The sequence below is a fragment of the Chrysochloris asiatica genome, unplaced genomic scaffold, assembly GCF_000296735.1.
Source record: "Chrysochloris asiatica unplaced genomic scaffold, ChrAsi1.0 scaffold00046, whole genome shotgun sequence".
Classification (NCBI taxonomy): domain Eukaryota; kingdom Metazoa; phylum Chordata; class Mammalia; order Afrosoricida; family Chrysochloridae; genus Chrysochloris; species Chrysochloris asiatica.
The window spans coordinates 7,481,429-7,502,125 of record NW_006408564.1 but is presented as its reverse complement, the minus strand read 5'-3'; the positions used below and the strand labels follow the sequence as shown (position 1 = coordinate 7,502,125).

The following is a 20,697-nucleotide window of genomic DNA, read 5'->3' as shown; positions in this document are numbered from 1 at the left end:
ATGGCTGGTGGTTCAAGTTCACCACCTGCTCCTTGGAAACCCTGTACAACAGGGTCGCTATGGGTCAGAACTGACTCTACAGCACTTAACAACAACAGCAACAGCAATGAATTAAGCATTCACAGAGATGGTCATTTCCCTCACCATATTCTACAGCATCTGTCCATTCCCCACAGGGTTTCAGCCAAGCCTGGTGGTGGTGGTGTGTCGTGGAATCAGTTCTGACTCACAGCAACCCTACACAGAGTTTCTGAAGCTGTAAATCTTCACGGGAGCACAAAGCCTCATCTTTCTCCCGTGGAACCACTCCCGCGGAACCGCTGGTAGTTTCAAACTGCTGACCTTGAGATTAGCAGCCCAACTCGTAACCACTATGCTACCAGAACTTCTTAGTCACACTTAGCACCCCAGAATTTAGCCATAATCTACGAGGATTAGTCAAAAATTATCTGTACACCAGTTACATTAAAATACAAGTCGATAGCTGATGATAACATTGAGCATACACATGAAATGATTCTGTCAAATGCATGAGCAATTATGTGGCAAATGTGGATTCTATGGCAAATCACTTGCAAATCAGCCATTGTTCTGTCTATGAAATAATCCACAACAGACATGGGTTTCAAAAAGTTTGCTAATGATGGGTATAAAAACAACTCACGGAAAAACATAAACAGAAGCATTTGGACATCTGCAAACTAACTTTGGACCAATACTCAAAGGAAGTTAAAAGTTTCTTTTTACTGGTGACATAACAAGGATTCATCACTATGAACCTGAGAGTAAATGGCATAGTAGGAATGGAAACATTCTCAATAGCTGACCAAGAAAAAGTTCAAAAATCAACCAACAGCTGGAAAATCAATGCTTACAGTTTTTTGGGATTCTCAATGGCCAGTACTGGAACACTATCAGGAAAAAGGTGCACCAATCAACAGTGCTTGTTACATTGAGATGTTCACTGAAGAGCTGATGCCTAAGCTTAGGATGAAATGCAGAGGACTGCTAGCCAAGGTGTCGTGATCTTGCATGCAATGCATGTCCACACACCTCTGTAGACACTGTTGACATGCTGCAAAAACTTTCTTTTGAGGTGTTCAAGCATCCTCTCTATAGTCCTGATCTTGCTGCATCAGACTTTCACCTGCTTGGTCCCCTAAAAGTAGCCCTTCAAGGGCGAAGATTCACCTCTGATGAAGAAGTGAAGACAGCAGTGCATTCATGGCTTGCAGCTCAGCCTAAAACATTTTTTAATAAGGGAATATGAAAGCTTGTTGACAAATGGACAAAGTGTATTTAAAAGCATGGAGATTATGTTGAAAAATGATATATATTTAGATTAAAATAAATTCTACAGCCAGAGTGTGGATAATTATCAACTCTCCCTTGTAGACTCTGCATTAATTCCCACATAAGTTCTGCTTCTGAAGGCCAACTTTTTTACATGGTGGTTTCATGGCCCATAATTTCTTCCTTGGTTTTGTATTCCCCTAACTTCAAAGTTGTATTCTCTGAGTTCCATCAGCTTTAAGGACATTTTCTAACATGCTGCTCCTTGTTATTGCATCTTCTCTGTGCCATACATTTTTGCAATTAAATGTGTTTTATATCATTTTCTGTGTATGTATATATATTTTTTAATTCCTTAATGAGTAACGGTATGATTTTTAAAATATAATGCTATATACTTGATAAGGAGTTCTGGTACCATGCTGGTTATGAGTTGGGCTGCTAACCTCAAGGTCAGCATTCAAAACTACCAGTGGTTCCACAGGAGAAAGATGAGGTTTTTCTGCTCATGGAAACCCTATGCAGGGTTGCTACGATTCAGAACTGACTCACCAGCACGCTACCACCACCACCATAATATATTTGATTGTACTGTTTGTGGCAATATGCATCAAAATCTTAAATGTGTATACCTACTTTAGGTACTTTTCCCAAAGAAATAATGGAGTGCTCATTGCAGTCCTATTCAATATTGGAAAAAAGTGAAATTATGAATAAAATACATAATAAACTTATATATATGTCATTGGTGCTGTTAAGTGCTGCCAAGTCAGTTCCGACTCACAGCGACTCTGTATAGGGTTTCCCAGGAGTGTCTTATGAGTTTAAACCACCAACTGTGTGGGTGAAACCAAACTTACAGTCCAGTGCTTATGCTACAATTTATATATTTATTTTGGAAAATATTCAAGATATACTACTATTATTAAATTTAAAAGTATACACTAGGACTCCATTTGTATTAAAAATAATAATTTAGCTAAGCATTTTTAGTTGTGTATGTTTATCAGTACAAAGACAACCTACAGACTGGGAAACAATATATCTGATACAGGTCTAGTCTATAATATGTACAGAAAAGTTCAACAACTCAATAACAAAAAGACAAACAATCCACTTTAAAAACGAGCAAAGGGATGGGCATATTCTTCACCAAAGAGCATATTCAAACAACCAACAATCATGTGGTAAGATGGTCACGATTGCCTGGATTCCTGGTGTGGCACTGTAGGAGCAGCACTGGACTGAAAACCACAAGGTTGGCAGTTCAAACCCATCAGGTGTCTCACAAACCCTATACAAAGCTGCTATGATTAGGAACCAACTTGATAGCACTTAACAACAACAACAATGTTTATTTAAGGTCAACATGTATTTGTAGTTATTTCTGGAAGCGACATTGTACAGGGTTTCTGAGGAGCAGCTGGTAGGCCTGAACGGTTGACCATGTGGTTTCCAGTCTGTTGCTGATCCTACAGCGCCACACCAGGATGTCACATAGTCATATATTATTATAAATTGTATAGTGAATACATGTTAGTTTAGAATAAACAACATACTGATAAAAATTAGATTAAACTCCCATACCGATAGAAATTAGATTAAAACCATTACTGCTCTAATATTTAATACAAACTATCAAGCAAAACTACAAATGCATGAACAGTACAAGACAAATTAGATAATTGGAAGCTCAAAAAAATTAAATACTTAGGCCCTTCAAAAGACTTTATATCAAATGAGTAAAAAGAAAATATACAGACTGGGAAAAAAATCTTCAAGTACAACATAAATCTGATACAGGTCTAATATCTAAAATGTATATAAAACTTCAGCAACTCAGTAACAAAAAGATGAGCAACCAATTTAAAAAATGAGCAATGGACATGAACATACACTTCACCAAAGAAGACATTCAAGCAGCCACCAAATACATAAAAAGATGGTCGCGAACATTAGCCACTGTTGTTGTTATGTGCCATGGAGTCAGCTCCAACTCATAGCGACCCTGTACAGGGTTTCCGAGGCTGTAAATCTTTACGGGAGCAGAAAGCCTCATCTTTCTCCTGAGGAACAGCTAGTAGTTTCAAACTGCTGACCCTGAAGTTAGCAGCCCGATTCGTAACCTAGACTACACTACCAGAGCTCCTTAACATTAGCCATTAGAAGGATGCAAATCAAAACGACAATGAAATATCATCCTAGCCCTGAAAAAATTATACTAATAAATAAAAAAGAGAAAACAGCAAAGGCTAGCGAGGATGTGGGGAGACTGGAACCCATATTTTCACTACTGGTAGGATTGCAAAATGTGAAAAACAATATGATGTTTCCTCAAAAACCTAGAAATAAAGTACCTTTTGATCTAGCGATCTCACTGCTAGGTGTATACCTTAGATAGCTACGGAAAACGACATGAACAGATATATGGACACCTATGCTCACTGCAGCACTTTTCAGAAAAGCAATATGACGGAAACAAGCAAAGTGTCCATCAACAGATGAATGGATACACAAAATGTGGTACATATATACAATAAAATACTATGTAGCTATAGCTATAAAGAATAAGACATTCTAGTGTGTCACTGTAGAATAAGCACTGGACTAACTGAAAGGTCAGCAGTTCAAACACACAAGCTGCTCCCTGGAAACCCTATACAGGACAGATATGATTTGGAAACAACTCATTGTAGCTTAACAACAACATAAAGAATAATGATGAGTTCTCAAAACATATCGTAATGTGGATTAATCTGGAAGACACTATGTTGAGTGAGATAAATTAACCACAAAAGGACAAATATAGTACAATCTCATCTTGAAAAAAGATAAGAAGAGATATACATACAGATACCAATGATCACTGGTGGTTACACCAGAAATAGGAGGGGATGGAAGAAGAATCATGCACAAGATAGCGGACACTTGTTACTTATAGCGACGGTAAAGTTAACACCAAATGTAAAGTATGTATAACTTGACCAAGGTCAACAATGTCACCAAGAAGTACTTAAGAATAAAGGACATTTTTGGTAAATGCAATATTGTTGTTAAGTGCCATCAAGTCAGTACCAACTCATGGTGAACCTATGCACATCAGAACAAAACACTGCCCAGTCCTGGGCCAACCTCACAATTGTTGCCATCCTTGAGCCCATCGATGCTGCCACTTTGCCAATCTATCTCATTGGGGATCTTCCTCTTTTTCTCTGATCCTCCCACCTTACCAAATACACACAATTTTGCAACAATAGGAACAACAACCAAAAACTATGTGTGTAGGCACAAATGGACTTATGTATGCATACCTGTGGGGCCTGTGGTGGGTAACCACTGGACTGAGAACCACAAAGTTAGCAGTTTGAGCCCACCAGCTGCTCAGCAGAATAAAGATGAGGCTTTCTGATCCTGCAAAGATACACAGCCTAGGAAATGTTATACAAGGTTTCTATGAATCGGAACCAACTCAACGGTACTTTACAACAACAAAAACGTGCATATATGTGTATAGGTGTTGTTGTTGTTAAGTGCCGTCAAGTTGATTCTGACCCATAGCGACCCTGTATAGGGTTTTCAAGGAGTAGCTGGTGAGCTTGAACCACTGAGCTTGCTGTTCAAATGACTGCAGTCTGACGCATTAGCCCACAGCGCCACACCAGGACTCTGTGTGTATAGATAGACACATATATATATAGATGTGTGTGTGTTCATGTTTAAGTGTATCTGTAGGTAGGTATGGGGAGCATGGTGGCTCCATATGATAAGCACTGGACTGAGAGCCACAAGGTCTGCAGTTTAAGACCACCAGCTGCTCCTAAGGAGAAAGATGAGTCTTTCTGCACCCATGAAGATTTAAAGCCTCAGAGACCCTACACCGTGCCATCAAGTCGGTTTCGACCCATAGTTACCCTGTGTAGGGTGTCCGAGGAGCAGCTGGTGAGCTTGAACCACCGACCTTGTAGTTCAAACTGACCTTGCAGCCCAGTGCTTTAACCCACACCACCACATTAAGACTTCAACAATAGGTAGGTTTATATGTGTATGTGTGTTGCATATATATTAATACATATATAATAATGCACATAAGGGATATAGTTAGGATACTTCTTAGACATAACCAAACACTTACAGGGATTGGATTATTGGAATTGAAGACTTAAGACTTGTAGTACAACTTGGTTAATTGACATAATATTGTTCATAAAGTTTATGTTCTACTACCTAGTTTGGTGATTACCATCTGGGAACTTAAAAAGCTAACTAAGACAACTACTGGTCTTAGTGCATCTGGAACAAAAGACAAAGAAGCGGGGGGGAAAAGACTCAAAGATGAAACTAGTCTACAAGACTGAGTCCACAACGTCACCTACACCTTAAGACCAGAAGAACTAGAGGGTACTGCATTACCACTATTGAACAGACAGTTCTGACGTAACCTCACAGGATGGGAATAAAATGTAACACAAAATTCAAATTCTTAAAACGTCCTGACTTACTGGACTGGCAGTTAAGATTAGAAGAATCCTCGAAACCATCACCCTGAGGTACCTTCTAAACTTTGAATTGAAACTACTCCTGAAGATCATATTTCAGCCAGTAAGAGACTAGCTCAGAAAATAAAAACCACTTAGGAGCATTGTACTCCTTGAAAAAATCATCTACATGAAACCAAATAGTCAACATTCACTGTAAAGCAAACATGAGAAGGCAATGGAAGGCAAGGCAAGTAGACTGATGGAAATGGCTCAATCAGAATGGAAATAATGAGAATGCTGACACATTGCAAAGAATCTAACCAATGTCACTGAACAATATATATTGCTGTTGTCATATATTGTCTAGTCGGTTCTGACTCATAGCAACACTATATAGGACTTCCAAGGAGCAGCAGATGGGTTTGAACTGTCAACCTATGGTTAGCAGTTCAGTGTTTATCCTATAGCACCACACCAGAACAACCCTGGTGTGGTGCTGTAGGATAAGTACTGGACTGATAACCGTAAGGTCGACAGTTCAAACTTACTTACTGCTCCTCAGAAACCCTATACAGGTAGCTATAGTCAGAACTGTCTCTACGGCACTTAAAAACAACAGTTTGCTACATAAACTTTCAATGAAAACATAATAAATTATATTGAAAGAAACTAACACAATATTATAATTTGTTAAACCTATTCTTACAAAGAAAACTCTTGGTACTTGTGGTTTTATTTGCAAAATGAATGATGCTCTTACATGAAGCCTTTAGCATCTTCTCTCAGTCATTTTTAGGGAAAAGCCAACTACTGAGACCCAGGGAGCTCAGATTAGAAGTGAAGTCACTGACCATGGAGACCCATGGGAATCCAACCTGTGACCTTTGCTATTTTCATAATGTGCTATAATCAGACATTTCTGAATGTTCTAATTTTGATCACAAAGTTACAGTCTCAAACAAAACAAGCTAATACATTTACTCTATATATGGGGAAAGAAGGAAACACTCTGAGGGAAGAGAAAGGCAAACTGGAAAATGTCTTTCTTCTCATTTTAATATTCTTGACTATTTTATGATCAGATATTGGATATTTTAAGATATTGAAGCAAAGCAAGAGGGAAGTATTTTCAGAAATATTCTTCCAGTTTCTTGCTGTTGTTTGTTGTTAAGTGCCACTGAGTCAGTTCCAACTCATATCGACCCTGTATAGGATTTCTGAGGAGAGTCTGGTGGTTCTGAACTGCCAACCTTGCAGTTAGCAGACCAGTGCTCATCCTACAGAAACACACCAGGAACTTTTATTTTATATTTAGATTATCAGCTTGGGAGACAAAATTGCTTTAAAGGTGGGACTAAATCTTTCATTAAGATCTCACTAGAATGTAAGCTCTGTGAGGGCAGGGGTTTCCATCTGTTCTGTTTACTGCTATATTCCCAATGAATAGAACAACATCTCTGAGTTGATTCTGATGCACAGGCATGACATAATGAAACATTACCCTGTCGTACACCAGCCTCACAATTGCTGTTCTATTTGAGTACACAGTATGTGCTCAAAAAAAAATCCAAACAAAACAAGAAGCAAGAAGGTAAGTTCTTAGCAGGTTAAGTCATGATCCATTATTGTTGTATCTTTATATTACAGTTATTATATCAAACCAAATCTATTTAGGAACGAAACCCAGAACTCAACAAAATGATTGACAGAGCATCTACTATTTTTCAAAATATTTAGTCTTCAATTGTGAAGCAACACCCAACTTTTTGATATTAAAAAGTCATTACTGGTTGGTTTTCTCTGCTGCACTTACTAAAATAAACGTCAACAGTTGTTCGGAATTACCAGCCAGCTGATTCCTAATAATGGGGGCCCCAAGTGTTGCAAGTGAACGGGTCCACAGAGTTTTCTTGGTTGTAATCTTAATGGAAGCTGATTGCCAAGGCCTTTTCTTCTATGGTGCCACTGGGTAGGTTCAAACTGCCAAGCTTTAGGTTAGCAGTAGAGCACAAACTATCTGCACCACCCATGGACTTTAAAAAGGCTCCTTGTAGCTAGTTGCCCTTGAGTCCAACTAGGGACCTCACATCAGCAGTATATAGAAGAAAATGAAAGAATGGCTACCAATGCCTTTACCAAAACTTGCTTCCAAACTGGAATGCCTATAAGCTGATTCTACTTTCATTGTATCTTTGAGTGGAAAGACTACGACTTCTTACACCATTGGAACCGTTGTTTGAAAAGAAAGTAAAGGATTAAAAAGAGGAAAGAGAACTAACATTTGTAGGAAACCAAAACAGTTCTTCCTACTCTATAAGAAGCATTTCACTGAATTCCCACAACAACCCTGCAAATGAAATACTGTTCATCTCATTTTACAAATGAGAAAACTGAAGTTTAAAACTCTAAAGTGAGTTGCTTATAGCTAGTTAAGAGGTAAAACCCGGATTTGAATGTAGCTGTTTTACCTATTAGTGTTCTTTAAAATTCTATCCTCAAAGCTCTTGTAGACATTTAAGAAAAAGTTTCAGTGCGTTTTTGGTGAGGGTTTGTTTACACAGTTTAGGTTCCTATTCAACAGATTCTTCACAAGTACTTCACTAACATTAGTTATATTCTTCAAAATGCAAGAACATGCTCATTATTTCTTTTCTGCTTGTTATGTTTCAATTAGTCTCATTATCCTGCTCCCTTACATTCTCATCTTTGTTTTAACGTAACTCGTGACCAATCAGCAGTGTAGACATTTATAGTAACTACAATTTGAGCTATTGCTTAAACATTTCTGGAGAAAAATGGTAACTGGTGATTCTAGCAATTGATATTTTCAATTCAAAAAAGAAAATACCACCAAAAATATCACCACTAAAAGCATTTTAAAGTAAGAGAATTCAGTCAACTCCAAAAGAAAACACTTTATAGTCAGATATAAAGCATTACAAAAATAACTTATTTGGCCACCTAGATTATTATAAGGATTGTTAAGTGAGGTTTAGTCAGTTCCGACTCATAATGACTCTGTAAAGGATTTCCGAAGAGCAGCTGGTGAGGTGGAACTGCAGATCTTGCATTTATTCTATGGCACCTCACAGGGACTCCATTATATGGGGTGTTAGCATTGCTGTTGTTAACTCAGTTCTGACTCACAGTGACCCTATACAGGGCTTCTGAGGCTTTTAAACCTGCAGGAGCAGAAAGCCTCATTTTTCTCCAATATAGCGGTTGGCAGGCTTGAAACGTGGATTTTATGGTTCACAGTCCAATGCTTATTACATGTAGCCACTGTGCTCCCCTTATAAGGATTAGCATATCTTTATATCTGTGAGAAGTGCTAGTAAAATACTGATGCCTGATAAAGAAGCCTTGAATATATGAAGCTTTTGGGTATACAAAAATTTAAAGTTCATATACTCTTATATAAAAAAATATTTTTAAAAAGGAATTGTGCATACTGCTTTTAACATCTATTTTTCACTCAGCAATATATTTTGAAGAATTTTCCAAGTTATAAGCTTACATCTATATTTTACATCTTTCTTAAAGGTTATATCCTATTCATTTGCATGGGTTTGCCATAATTTATTTAGTGGATGTCCTTATTACTGGACACTTAAGTTTTCCTCTTTTTGCTTTTAAAACCATATTGAAACAAACACCTTTACACATCTGTACAATTTATTCCTAAGGTAAAAACATAAACCAGAAGTGGAATTATTGGATCAGGAAGTATGTTCTTTAAAGTTTTAAATACGTATTTTATAGCCACATTTCAAAAGGAAATCAGTAAAACTGCACAAATATTTTTCATTAACGACACCATGTAATTTCAAGAAAAAAACATTCTAATTCAGAATACATTAAATGTTGCACTAAGGTAACAAGATTGTTGTTGTTACTATTAAGAACTGTAGAGTCAGTTCTGAGTCATAGAAATCCTACATAGCATTTTCAAGAAGAGGCTGGTGGGTTTGAACCACAGATCTTGTTGTTTGCAGTCTAGTGCTTATTCTATAGTGCCACACCAGGACTCCAAAGGTGGCAAGATACTTTTAAGAAGTGCTGAGTTTTTTCCTCTAAGGCTCTACTTTCATTTCAAAATGTTGGCCGTTCAATCAACTAATGTGAATAGGTGTCTTGGTGGTGAAGTAAAAGCTATTTTAAAGTCTGTTCTCATCCCACTTTAATAAGATGAAACAAACTGCCTTATATACTAATAATAGTTCACCATTCTGAAATTCAATGCCTGTTCGCTACAATCATATTAGTGATGCATAGTCTATGCATTCTTTCCCCAAATATGGAAGCCATCAGATAGTTGAAATAATATCATCCTTTTAAATATTTTTTTAAAGTATAAGGGTCCAGTTACTATCATAAAACAGAATGTTCTAAAATTGAATAGTCCAAAACTCTTTTTCACATATTACTTTAAATGACCAAAATGATTGTGACTCCAGTTTTAAGTTTTATACTGACACATTCTGGTGAAAGTCCCACTGATAATGAGCACATACCACCAAATGTATTTGCCTAATTTCCCTGTGCATAAAAGTGATTTGACAGTACAATGCTTTAAAACCTACTTTCTTTTCCTTTGGAAAAGAAAAGAATTAACAGAATAAACTACATTGACTATTCATTATAAAACAGATTCAGCAAAATTACTTTTGTTCACCTAAAAGTGACATGTCAAAATTAAGAAAAAATTAAACAAGAAACTGCAAGTATTTTTCACCTGTTAAGCTGTATTATAAAAAGTTTGCATTATATTTGATTAAACATTTGAAATGACAGTTGAGTGTAAAACAGAGATCAGAGTAAGTCTTTAATACTGGGAGAAACTTATCAATTATTAACTTTCATATAATCAGACATACACTATTAAAAAAAAAAAAAACCTTTCCAATTAATACAATCCTTTTTAAAACAGAGATTCAGCTATTTTATAAACTTTCTGATATTGTCACTAGTTGCTATTTTAAGATCTACAAAAAACCCCCACAAAACTGATGGTTAAATCATGATGACCTTGAAAATGTATACTAACCTCCCATTATTTAAAAGAGTTGTCAAAACTTGTGGAAAAATCAGAAAACTAACCTTTTGAAAGTTTTGTTTCTTCTACCACTTTGGTTAGATGCCCCTCGACGATCAGCTTCTCTGCCAAAGAAAATAAACGTTACTATCCAAGCTCAAAGCAAGCAGCAATTCCCCGAGCAGAGCAGTGTAATACATTCCATGACCAAATTTAAAACTGATAACATTACTCCTGTTACCAGGCTTGAACAAAAACTTAAACCCAGAAGGGGAACTGAGAGAACCAGGACTATGGTAAAGCAAACATATTAATGCAGAAAACTGGGGGTAGGGGAACAATTTGTAAACTGAAGTTCTGCCTTTTCTGTTAATTTTTGCCTTTAAAAGACTTGAGGCAAACAATCAAATCAGTATTCTTTAAGGATATTAAGTTGAAATAAAAAAAACTCTTAGATGGTATTTACTTAAAGAAGCAATACAAATTATGTTATACCGATAGTTTATTTTCCCCTAATGATACAAATCAACAGAGATATCTTAACATTTCAGTAAACTTAATCATTTTAAGAAGGATAATTATTGAAAGAAAAAGCTTTAATTTCCTTTGTGTTTTATGGGGGATTTTTTGTAAATGTATGAAACAACTTTAAAAAATAACAAATTGAAATTTTCATATTCTGCATTTCCCAGAGAAGGAATAACATATCTATCTATCCTTTATGTCCCCTAATTTAATCCTGTATGTCAGTTGGTCTTCTTCAATATACACCTGTACACTGTGTGAAATAATATCAATTTTTTCACTCTTCAACATACTGCAACTTGCTCCACACATCTACCACTGAATCATCCAAACTGCCATAAGATCACCCTATCTGCCAAAGCCTGTGATTTCTTTTCATGATTTCCATTCCTGTTGTGTTATAATCTAACTTACTCTGACTAATACAGGGAGCTCTGATGGTGCAGTGGTTAAAGTACTAGTTGTCAACCAAAAGGTGAACAGTTCAAATCCACCAGCTGATGTGGCAGTCCACTTCAGTAAAGATTGTTGCTATTGTTAAGTGCCACTGAGTATGTTCTCCCTCACAGTGACCCTATATAAGGTTTCTGAGAAGCAGCTGGTGGGTTTGAACTGCTGCCTTGAATATTTTACAGGGTAGTTCTACTCTGTCCTATGGAGTCCTGGTGTGGTGCTGCAGGATAATGCACTGGACCACCAGGTTGGTTTGAACTGCAAGGTCCCAGGTGCAAACTCACCAGCCACTCCTTAGAAACTCTGTCAAGGCTGCTACGAACTGGAATCAACTAGAGTTCACTTAACAACAACTCTGTCCTATAGGTTGCTACTACTCAGTATTGATTTGAAGGAAATGAGTTTTTATGAAAAATATGATGTGAGACCCTTTGTTTCTCTTTCAATGCTTTCAGAATCTTTATCCCTGGTGTTCTTAAATTTCAGTTCATGTTTAAAAAAAAAAAAAAAAAAACAGAAGTAAAATTTCGTTGTTGTTGTTAAGTGCTATTAAGTAGACTCCGACTCACAGAGAATCTGTGTAGCGTTTCTAAGGAGGGGCTAGTGAGTTTGAACTGCCAATCTTGCAGTTCAAACCAAACTTTTGGACCAGTGCTTTACCTTATAGAGCCACACCAGGACTTCAAGTGAAATTTAGATAACTTAAAATTAACCCTTTTAAAGTAAACGATTTAGTGCCATTTACTATATTCACAATGTTGTGCACTAACCTCCTGTGTTCCCAAACTCAAAGGAAAGCTTTGTAACCATTAAACAGTGACTCCGTATTCTCTCATCCCCCTAGCCTCTGGCAACCACTAATCTGCTTTCTGTCTCTATAGATTTACCTATTTTGCATGTTTCATAGGTGAAACCATACAATATATGGACATTTGTGTTTATTTAGTGAGTGGTCTTTTAAAATTATTTTGTACTAAGAGCTCGGTACAGCCGTTCAGTATAGCAGCTCATTTCTGGGAAATTATCTTGTACTCTATTTCATCAATAAATTTCCTGTTTCTCTTGCCTCCCTCCCCCTAGCCTCTTTATCTTTTCTCCCTGTCATCCCCTCTTTTTTTCTCTCTCCCTCCTACCTATGGAACTCTTATTACTCAGCTGTTAGGTCTCTGGGATTAATCTAATTTTTTTACATTTTCCCTTTTTATTCTTTAAAAATATTTCTTGGTTTTAGTTTGATTGTTTTATTTTCTGCAGTATTTCCTCTACTTTTTCTCAAAATCCTGATTTTTAAAAATATATATCTGGTATTATACTTGCAGTTTTCGAGAATTCTATTTGCACTCTGTTCCTTTCTTGGTTCTTCCAACATCTTATCTTTCTGAAAAAATTAGTTACATTTTCTTTGAAGTTTTCTTACGCTTCTTGCATTTTTTTCCCCATTTCATTCCTAGTTACACTTGTGTGTGTGTGTGTGTGTGTGTGTCCAAATACCATGATTTGGAGTTTGAGCTTCAATTCAGTTCTCCCAGAGAGAAACTAAACTAGAAAAGGTACCAGTTTCATGCTTCTGTTCAGAACATCTTGTAAAATTGTCAGAAGCCCCTACAGTAGTACTTATAGTAAGTACAATTACACAGATTTTTAATGCTGAGCTCTAGAAAAATCCTGAATTTGAAAGAGTAAAATTAAAATTTACAAAGAAGGAGATGAAAGAAATTGTCCTGGGCCTGGCCCATTGTCCTGCCAGGCTCTGTTACCTCACCAAGATGACGGAGGCATTTAAAATTTGTTTTGATCTGTGTGTTTTTCAATAGAGAATTTCCTTAAAAGTCTAGTGATCTTCGCTCTCTTCGTATTCAAAGTTGAGGCAATAAAAAGTTGGCGAAGTTCTGTGTGTATGGGTAAGGCCTGTTAACTGCTGGGTGGCTGAGTAGCAGTTTGCTGAGTGACTTTCAAATGTCAGTCAGCCAGTGTTTTCTGTTGGTCTGATTAGTCTTCCTTGTGTGACATACTTTGACCTCCTTTCTGAGGAGTATAAAACTAGTAACCACCGTTCTGGTTCTGTAAATGATTTTCACTTATTTAGGTCACCTTTTTACATTAAGATGCTCAACCATGTTTGAAATATCCCATTCTAGAGACTGTGTTTTAGCCTTCAGATAGAGGAAATCTCCAATCTTTATTTATGGGAGACAAGAGTCACCTGTTTGCCTACATGGACTGGGGCAAGAGAAATGAGGGTCAAATGATCCCTTAAACAGAATTTTAATCTTTCTGCTTCCAGCACCACCCTGCACCCTACCTGCCCTGCTTCAGAGGCATTAAGTGCCTCTGATAACTGAGACACAGTTTTAACTTAGTTTTTTTTTTTTTTGTCTTAAAAAAGACAAAATTGAAACCCAAATCTGTTTTACACATCTCATAATTTTTGTTGACATCTTCTGGTGTGGTGCTATAGGATAAGCACTGGACTGCTAACAGAGAAGTTAGTGGATCAAACCTACCAGCTGCTCCTTGTAAAGTCTACATAGAGTAACTACAAGATGGAACCGACTCAACAGGACTAACAGCATTATCTGCTGTGGTGTCCTCTCCCATTTTCTTTGTCTTTGTGATGTTATCCTTTATAACCATGTACTGTCTGTCATTTTAGTTGGGTTTCAGGAGGAAGCAATAATAAATGGAGGAGGACTGGTAGTGCAATGCATTAAGCACTGGGCTGCTAATCACAAGGCCAGCAGTTCAAACTCATTAGCCATTTGTAGGAAAAGGATGAGGCTGTCTGCGCCTGTACAGATTTACAGTATTAGAACCCGTATGGCACAGTTCTACTCTGTCCTGTAGGGTCACTATGAGTCAGTATCAACTTAAATAGCAGTCGGGTCAGTTTGGGGTTAGTTTCAGTACTGCCTCCCTTTTGGAACTTTCCTTCTTTCATTTATAGGATACCTATCTTCTATATGCTTGTTCGTCCCTTCCTTTTAGCCTTTCATTGTCTTTCCCCTTCTCTGATTATAATCTCAGTATGTGTGTTATCTTTTTAAGCTCTTTGTCAGAAACAACAAATATCCTTTTATAAGGACTTTATGGACCTGCCACACTTGTGTGACACTGTAGGATAAGCACTGGACTGCTAATCACAAGGTTGGTGGTTCAAACCCATCAGCTGCTCTTCAGAAACCCTATACAGGTTTGCTATGTGTCAGAACCGACTCAACGACACTTAACACAACAAGAACACTTGAATAATTTCTAAATGTTGAGTCAAGTCCAGCTCTCTCTTGCAGGCTGCAGACTCCTATGTCAATTACTTCCCTAACATTTTCACCCAGAAATTTCTTAGGGACTTCATCTTCTGTCTGAAACTTAATATATCCTGTCTTCCGTCTCCTGAATGGGTACAGTATCTTTCTTCTCTAAGCTTCTACAGCTTTTCATTCTTATCTTTATTAACACTTCTAAGTTATCTTATTGTTGTTAAGCACTGTTGAGTTGATTCCAACCCATAGTGACCCTGTATACAGGGTTTCAAAGGAGCAGATGGTAAGCTTGAACCGCTGACCGTACGATTCAAATGACTTTGCTGTCCAGCGCATTAACCCACTGTGCCATACCAGGACTCCTCTAAGTTATAGTGTGTTGTTACTATGTGCTGTTGAGTCAGTTTCGACTCACAGTGACCCTGTATAGAGTTTCTGAGGCTATAAAACTTTATAAGAGCAGAAAGCTGCATCTTTCTCCCGTGAAATTATATTGTAATTATTCTTTCATGTCTACCTTTCCAAACACACTATGAATTCCTTAAAAAAAATTATTCATTCCTTCAAAAATTTACTATATACCAAGATAAATATAATCTAGGGACTTAGGTTGTAATGAAAGCAAGCATCTTATTAATAACTTAATCCCCAAGACTTTTCTGCTATGAAATACATTCCACAAATGTATGAATATGAGGCTATGTCAAGAATCAAATACATAATCACAGAAACATTTATTAAGCAAAAGCTATTGCTTCTCAACATCTCCTCCATCTAGGTCTATCCACTTCAGAAGACAGTGCTCCCATCTCTCTTAGCCTTCCCCAGGCAATTCTGCACTCTTTGATTTATACCATGTCAAACAGCAGATGTGGCATTCTAAAGGGGCACAAATCATGTTTCTTTTCAATGTTCTTTGAGTTTGGGGAACAAAAAGAAGTCTGAAGGGGCAAGATCAGGATTGTAGGGTGGATGGGTAAGGTTTCCCAATGAAATTCTAGAAGGACAATTCTTGCTCCCCTCAAAGGAAGAGCAGGTTAACAGTTGTAATAGAAAAAAAATAACTTATTGTTGTAATATTCTTGGCCTTTTTTCTCACCAACGCTGTTTTCAATTTTCTTAAAGTGTCTTCATAATAAGACCTCATAACTGTCTTGTATTCTTCCAGAAAATGTACCAAAATTCCCCCTTTGTAATTTCTTAAAACAGTCACCATAACCTTCTGAGCTGACCTCTGCACTGAATTAAAACCCAGCAGATACCCTCAGAAGACACTGTTTTGACTGGACCTTTTTAAAAAGCCACTCTAATAAGACCAAGACAACTGTAGTACTGAGAGTACTTGTCTGCAGCCAGCCACCAGCCACAGAAACATATTTTGTTTGGAATAAACCTGTGTTGGAACCCTAACAGCAATACATCTTCACTTACTCTGAAATAATAAAATAAGCACAGATTTTGTAAGTCATTCCAGTCGTTGCCTAGTACATTGAGATCTAAGTACCAACTTAAAAAAATAATAATAAAGACACATAGCTTTTTTTACTACTAGCTGCCACCTAGTTGATTTGGACTAATAGAAACTCCACGTATGCACAGTTATTGTTACTGCTGTTGTTAAGTGTCGTTGGTTCGGTTCTGACCCACAGCAACCCCGTATAGAATTTCCAAGGAGTGGCTGGTGAGCTTCAACCACTCACCTTGCAGTTCAAACAGAGTTTGCAGTTCAGTGCATTAACCAATAGCGCCACATCAGGAGTCCAGGAGTTCTTAAAATAAATTAGACACATAGCTGTTTTTACTGCTAGTTGCCAACTAGTTGATTTGGACTAATGAAAATCCCACGTATGCATAGGAGAAATGCTCAGCTGGGTTTTTGGAACTTGACTGCTAGGTCTGTCTCCCAAGGCACCTGAGTAGGTTCTAGCCTCCAACTTTTTGGCTAGTTGAGCACTTAGCCCTCTGTACCACCCACAAATTCCATAAAGATGCGCTGTTGCTGTTATTTAATAGATTCAGACTCACAGTGATGCCATGAGACAGAGGAGAACTGCCCTCATAAAGTTTTCTAGGCTGTAATCTTTATAGCAACAGATTACCAGGTCTTTTCTCCTACAGGGCATGCAGGTGGTGGGTCCAAAGTGAAATCAGAATCCCTTGCCATCTAGTTGATTCTGACTTATTGCCATCTAGTTGACCGTACGAGACCTTTTGGTTAGCATCTAAGCAGTTAACTGCTACACTACCTGGGCTCCTTCTGATATACAGATTGCTATTGTGGTAAAGTGCCTTCAAGTCTGCTCCAACTCATGGCGGCTTTGTACAGCGTTTCCAAAGTTTTTTTTTATCTTTATGGGAGTAGAGAGCCTCATCTTTCTCCAGAAATGCAGCTGGCAAGCTCATACCGTGGACCTTACAGTTCACAGCCCAGTGCTTATCATATGGAGTCACCCCTAAAAACACAAACCTATGCCATCCAGTGAATTCTGACTCAGAGAAGACTATAGAACACAGTCAAACTGCTTGCCCTCTAAGGGTTTCTAAAGCTATAAATATTACAGAAGCACACGGCCACAATTTTCTCCCTTGGAACTGCTAGTGAGTTTGAATTACCAGCCTTTCAAGTACACATCCAGGTGCTTAACCACTGTGTCACCAGAACGCCTCGAAAGATTATCCACCACCACCACTGTCGAGTTTTTTCCTACTCATAAAGACTCCAAAGGACAGAGCAGAACTGCTCCTTAAGGTTTCCAAGCCTGATCTTTCTTCTGCAGAGCACTGGTGGCTTTGAACCACTGATAAACCACAGCACAGCCAGGGATCCTTATTTGAAAGATTACAAGTCAACTATTCATTGCTCAAAACCTTTTCACCCTTTGAATAAAATCTTTAGCTCAAGGGTCAGCAAACTACAGACCTGAAAGACCTAATCTGACCCGCTATCTGGCAAATGATGTTTTAAGAGAACACAGCCAAGACGACTTATTTACATATTGTCTCTGGCAGCTTTCCACTATAATAGCAGGGTTGGGCAGTTATGTAACAGAGATTTTTTTAGCCAGCAAACCCTAAAATATTAATAATCTAGCCCTTCACAGGAAAAAAAAAAAGCATTCTTGTTCTAAAACTGTCTCCTTAATTCACCCAGATACATAAACAACTCATTCACTGATCTCAATTCAAGTGTCATCTCCCTGAAGAGTTGACATTCTCTATGCCCTTTAATTTTTCTTTAGTGTTTTTATCATAATATGACAACTTATTTATTTACTAGTTTTTGTCTTTCGCAAGAGAATGTATCTAAGATTGATAAAGGAAAAGTTTTCCTGGTCTTATTCACTTCTATGTCCTCAACAACTAAAACAAAATCTGGCACATTAAGAGGCTTAATAAACATTTACTGAATAATTGAATTATGTTTTTAAGGGGTTCAAACTTAGAAAAATTGTTGGAATGCTCTCTTCATTCTAAAACTGCAAAAATTAAATGAGTTAATTGATATAAAAGTTCTGAGCAGTCTTTGAAAGTGCCATATAATAATTGGCTGCTACCATCATCACTGGGTGAGTCCTGGTGTGGCGCTGGACTACATAACCACAAGGTCGAGAGTTCAAGCTCACCAGATGCTCCTAGGAGACCCTAGAAAGGGTTGCTATGGAACCAACTTGACAGCATTTAACAAAAACAACAACATCGTCACTGGAGTCCAGGCTTAGTGCTGTGGGATAATGCACTAGACTACAAGGTTGATTTGAACTACAAGCTCAGAGGTTCAAATTCACCAGTTGTTCCTTGAATACCCTATATAGGATCACTATGAGTAGGAACCAATTTGATGGCACTTAACAACAACAATTATCATCACTATGGAGTCCTGTTGTGGCACTGTAGGATAAGCACTAGACCCTGGGGTCATGTGAATGGCAAGGTCAGCAGTTCAAACCCATCAGCAGTTCCTCAGAAATCCTATGCATGGTTGATATGAGTCAGAACTGACTTGATGGCACATAACAACAACAACAACACTACAGAAGCCTGGTGTGGCATTATAGGATAAATATTCAACTGCTAACTTCAAGGTCTGCAGTTCAACCTGACTCCTTGGAAACCCTATACAGGGTCACTATGAGTTGTAATTTACTTCATATACAACAACAACAATCATCACTATGGAAATTATTTAAGGTTCGGTCATGAAATCTGGTGATTCACTCTTATTAAGTTTTTTTAAAAGGAAAGTGCTGCTAAAAAAAAAAAACAAAATAAAAAAAACCTCTAACTACTGATTATCAGACATGGGCTGAAGACCTCAATTCTTTGGGAATACTAAAAGTCACTTGTTGCTAGGGATATTGAGTCAATTCTAAGTCACGGTAATTCTGCATAGGGTTTCTGAGGAACAGCTGATAGGTTTGAACTACTGATCTTGTGGTTAGCAGTCCATTTCTTATTCTATAGTGCCACATTAGGACCTGAAAAAGTCACTAATGTAACACATACAATCAAAGGATGTGAGATCTGAGATTTCCACTTCTGACTCTTCCTCTCTCAGAGCCTCAAAGAGGACTTATAAGCAATGATGACTGCAGGTCTAAAAAGAGCTACCTGCTTTGGCACCAATGAAAGACAAGGAGAGGTTTTCTTTAATTTTAAAATTCCTTTTTGAGAGGTACCTAGAGAGATATTTATTCATTTTCTCCTATGTTTAAATCATATTTATTTACGTCAAAAGTAATACAAATAAAGGGACACAAAATACAAATGTACAGGTTAATACATTTTTATAGAGCAAATGTCCAAGCCAAGAAATAGAACCTTCCCACAACCCCTAAAGTCCTCCACATTTCCCTTTGCAATCCAAACATCTCCCTCTCCCATAAAGGTAACTACTGCCCCGACTTTTTTTTTTCTTGGCTATAATCTTTTTTTCTTTTTTTTAAATTAAATGTTTTTATTTTGGATTGAGTGAAAGTTTACAGGGCACATCATCAGCTTTACATTCAACCATTCATATAGCTTGTTTCATTACATTGATTATTATTCCCTCCATATATCATCAGTTAACAGTGTTTCTCTCTATCCTCTTTAGCTTTTTTTTTGGATGGGGGGGACTTGCCTTTTTGGAATTTATAGTCTCAGCTTTTAGGGAAGGTTTTTTACATTTGTCTGTGGATATCCAGGGTGCCCTGACTTTTACAGTATTTAATATCTTCTAGACTTTCTTTATAGTCAGACCTTCCAAATACGAATAACTAAATAATATAATTTTTGGTTTTGAATTTTCAAATAAATGGAAGAGTAGCATAGTGGTTACGAATCGGGCTGCTAACCTCAGGGTCAGCAGTTTGAAACTACCAGCTGTTCTGCAGAAAGATGAGGCGTTCTGCTCTGGTAGAGATTTATAGCCTCGGAAAACCTGTATAGGGCCACTATGAGTCGGCACCGACTCCAGGGCACATAACAACAACAACAGTACATTTTCTTTTGTGCCAGGTTTCTCTTACCCAATATGTTGTTGTTGTTGTTAAGTGCCGTCGAGTCGGTTCCGATTCATAGCGACCCTGTACAGGGTTTCCGAGGGTGTAAATCCTTACGGGAGTAGAAAGCCTCATCTTTCTCCCGCGGAGCGGCTGGTAGTTTCGAACCACTG

At 37.6% G+C, this 20,697-nt stretch overlaps 1 protein-coding gene across 3 annotated transcripts in view; it reads right to left on the bottom strand.

The window, feature by feature from the left end:
* Positions 1 to 20,697, bottom strand: part of SLMAP (sarcolemma associated protein) — a 178,636-nt gene that overhangs the window by 30,594 nt on the left and 127,345 nt on the right. For all 3 annotated transcript variants that reach the window (XM_006862073.1, XM_006862072.1, XM_006862074.1), the window contains one exon: positions 10,872 to 10,931. In XM_006862073.1, the coding sequence (XP_006862135.1) occupies positions 10,872 to 10,931 (60 nt within the window). The remainder of the gene's footprint in view (positions 1 to 10,871; positions 10,932 to 20,697) is intronic.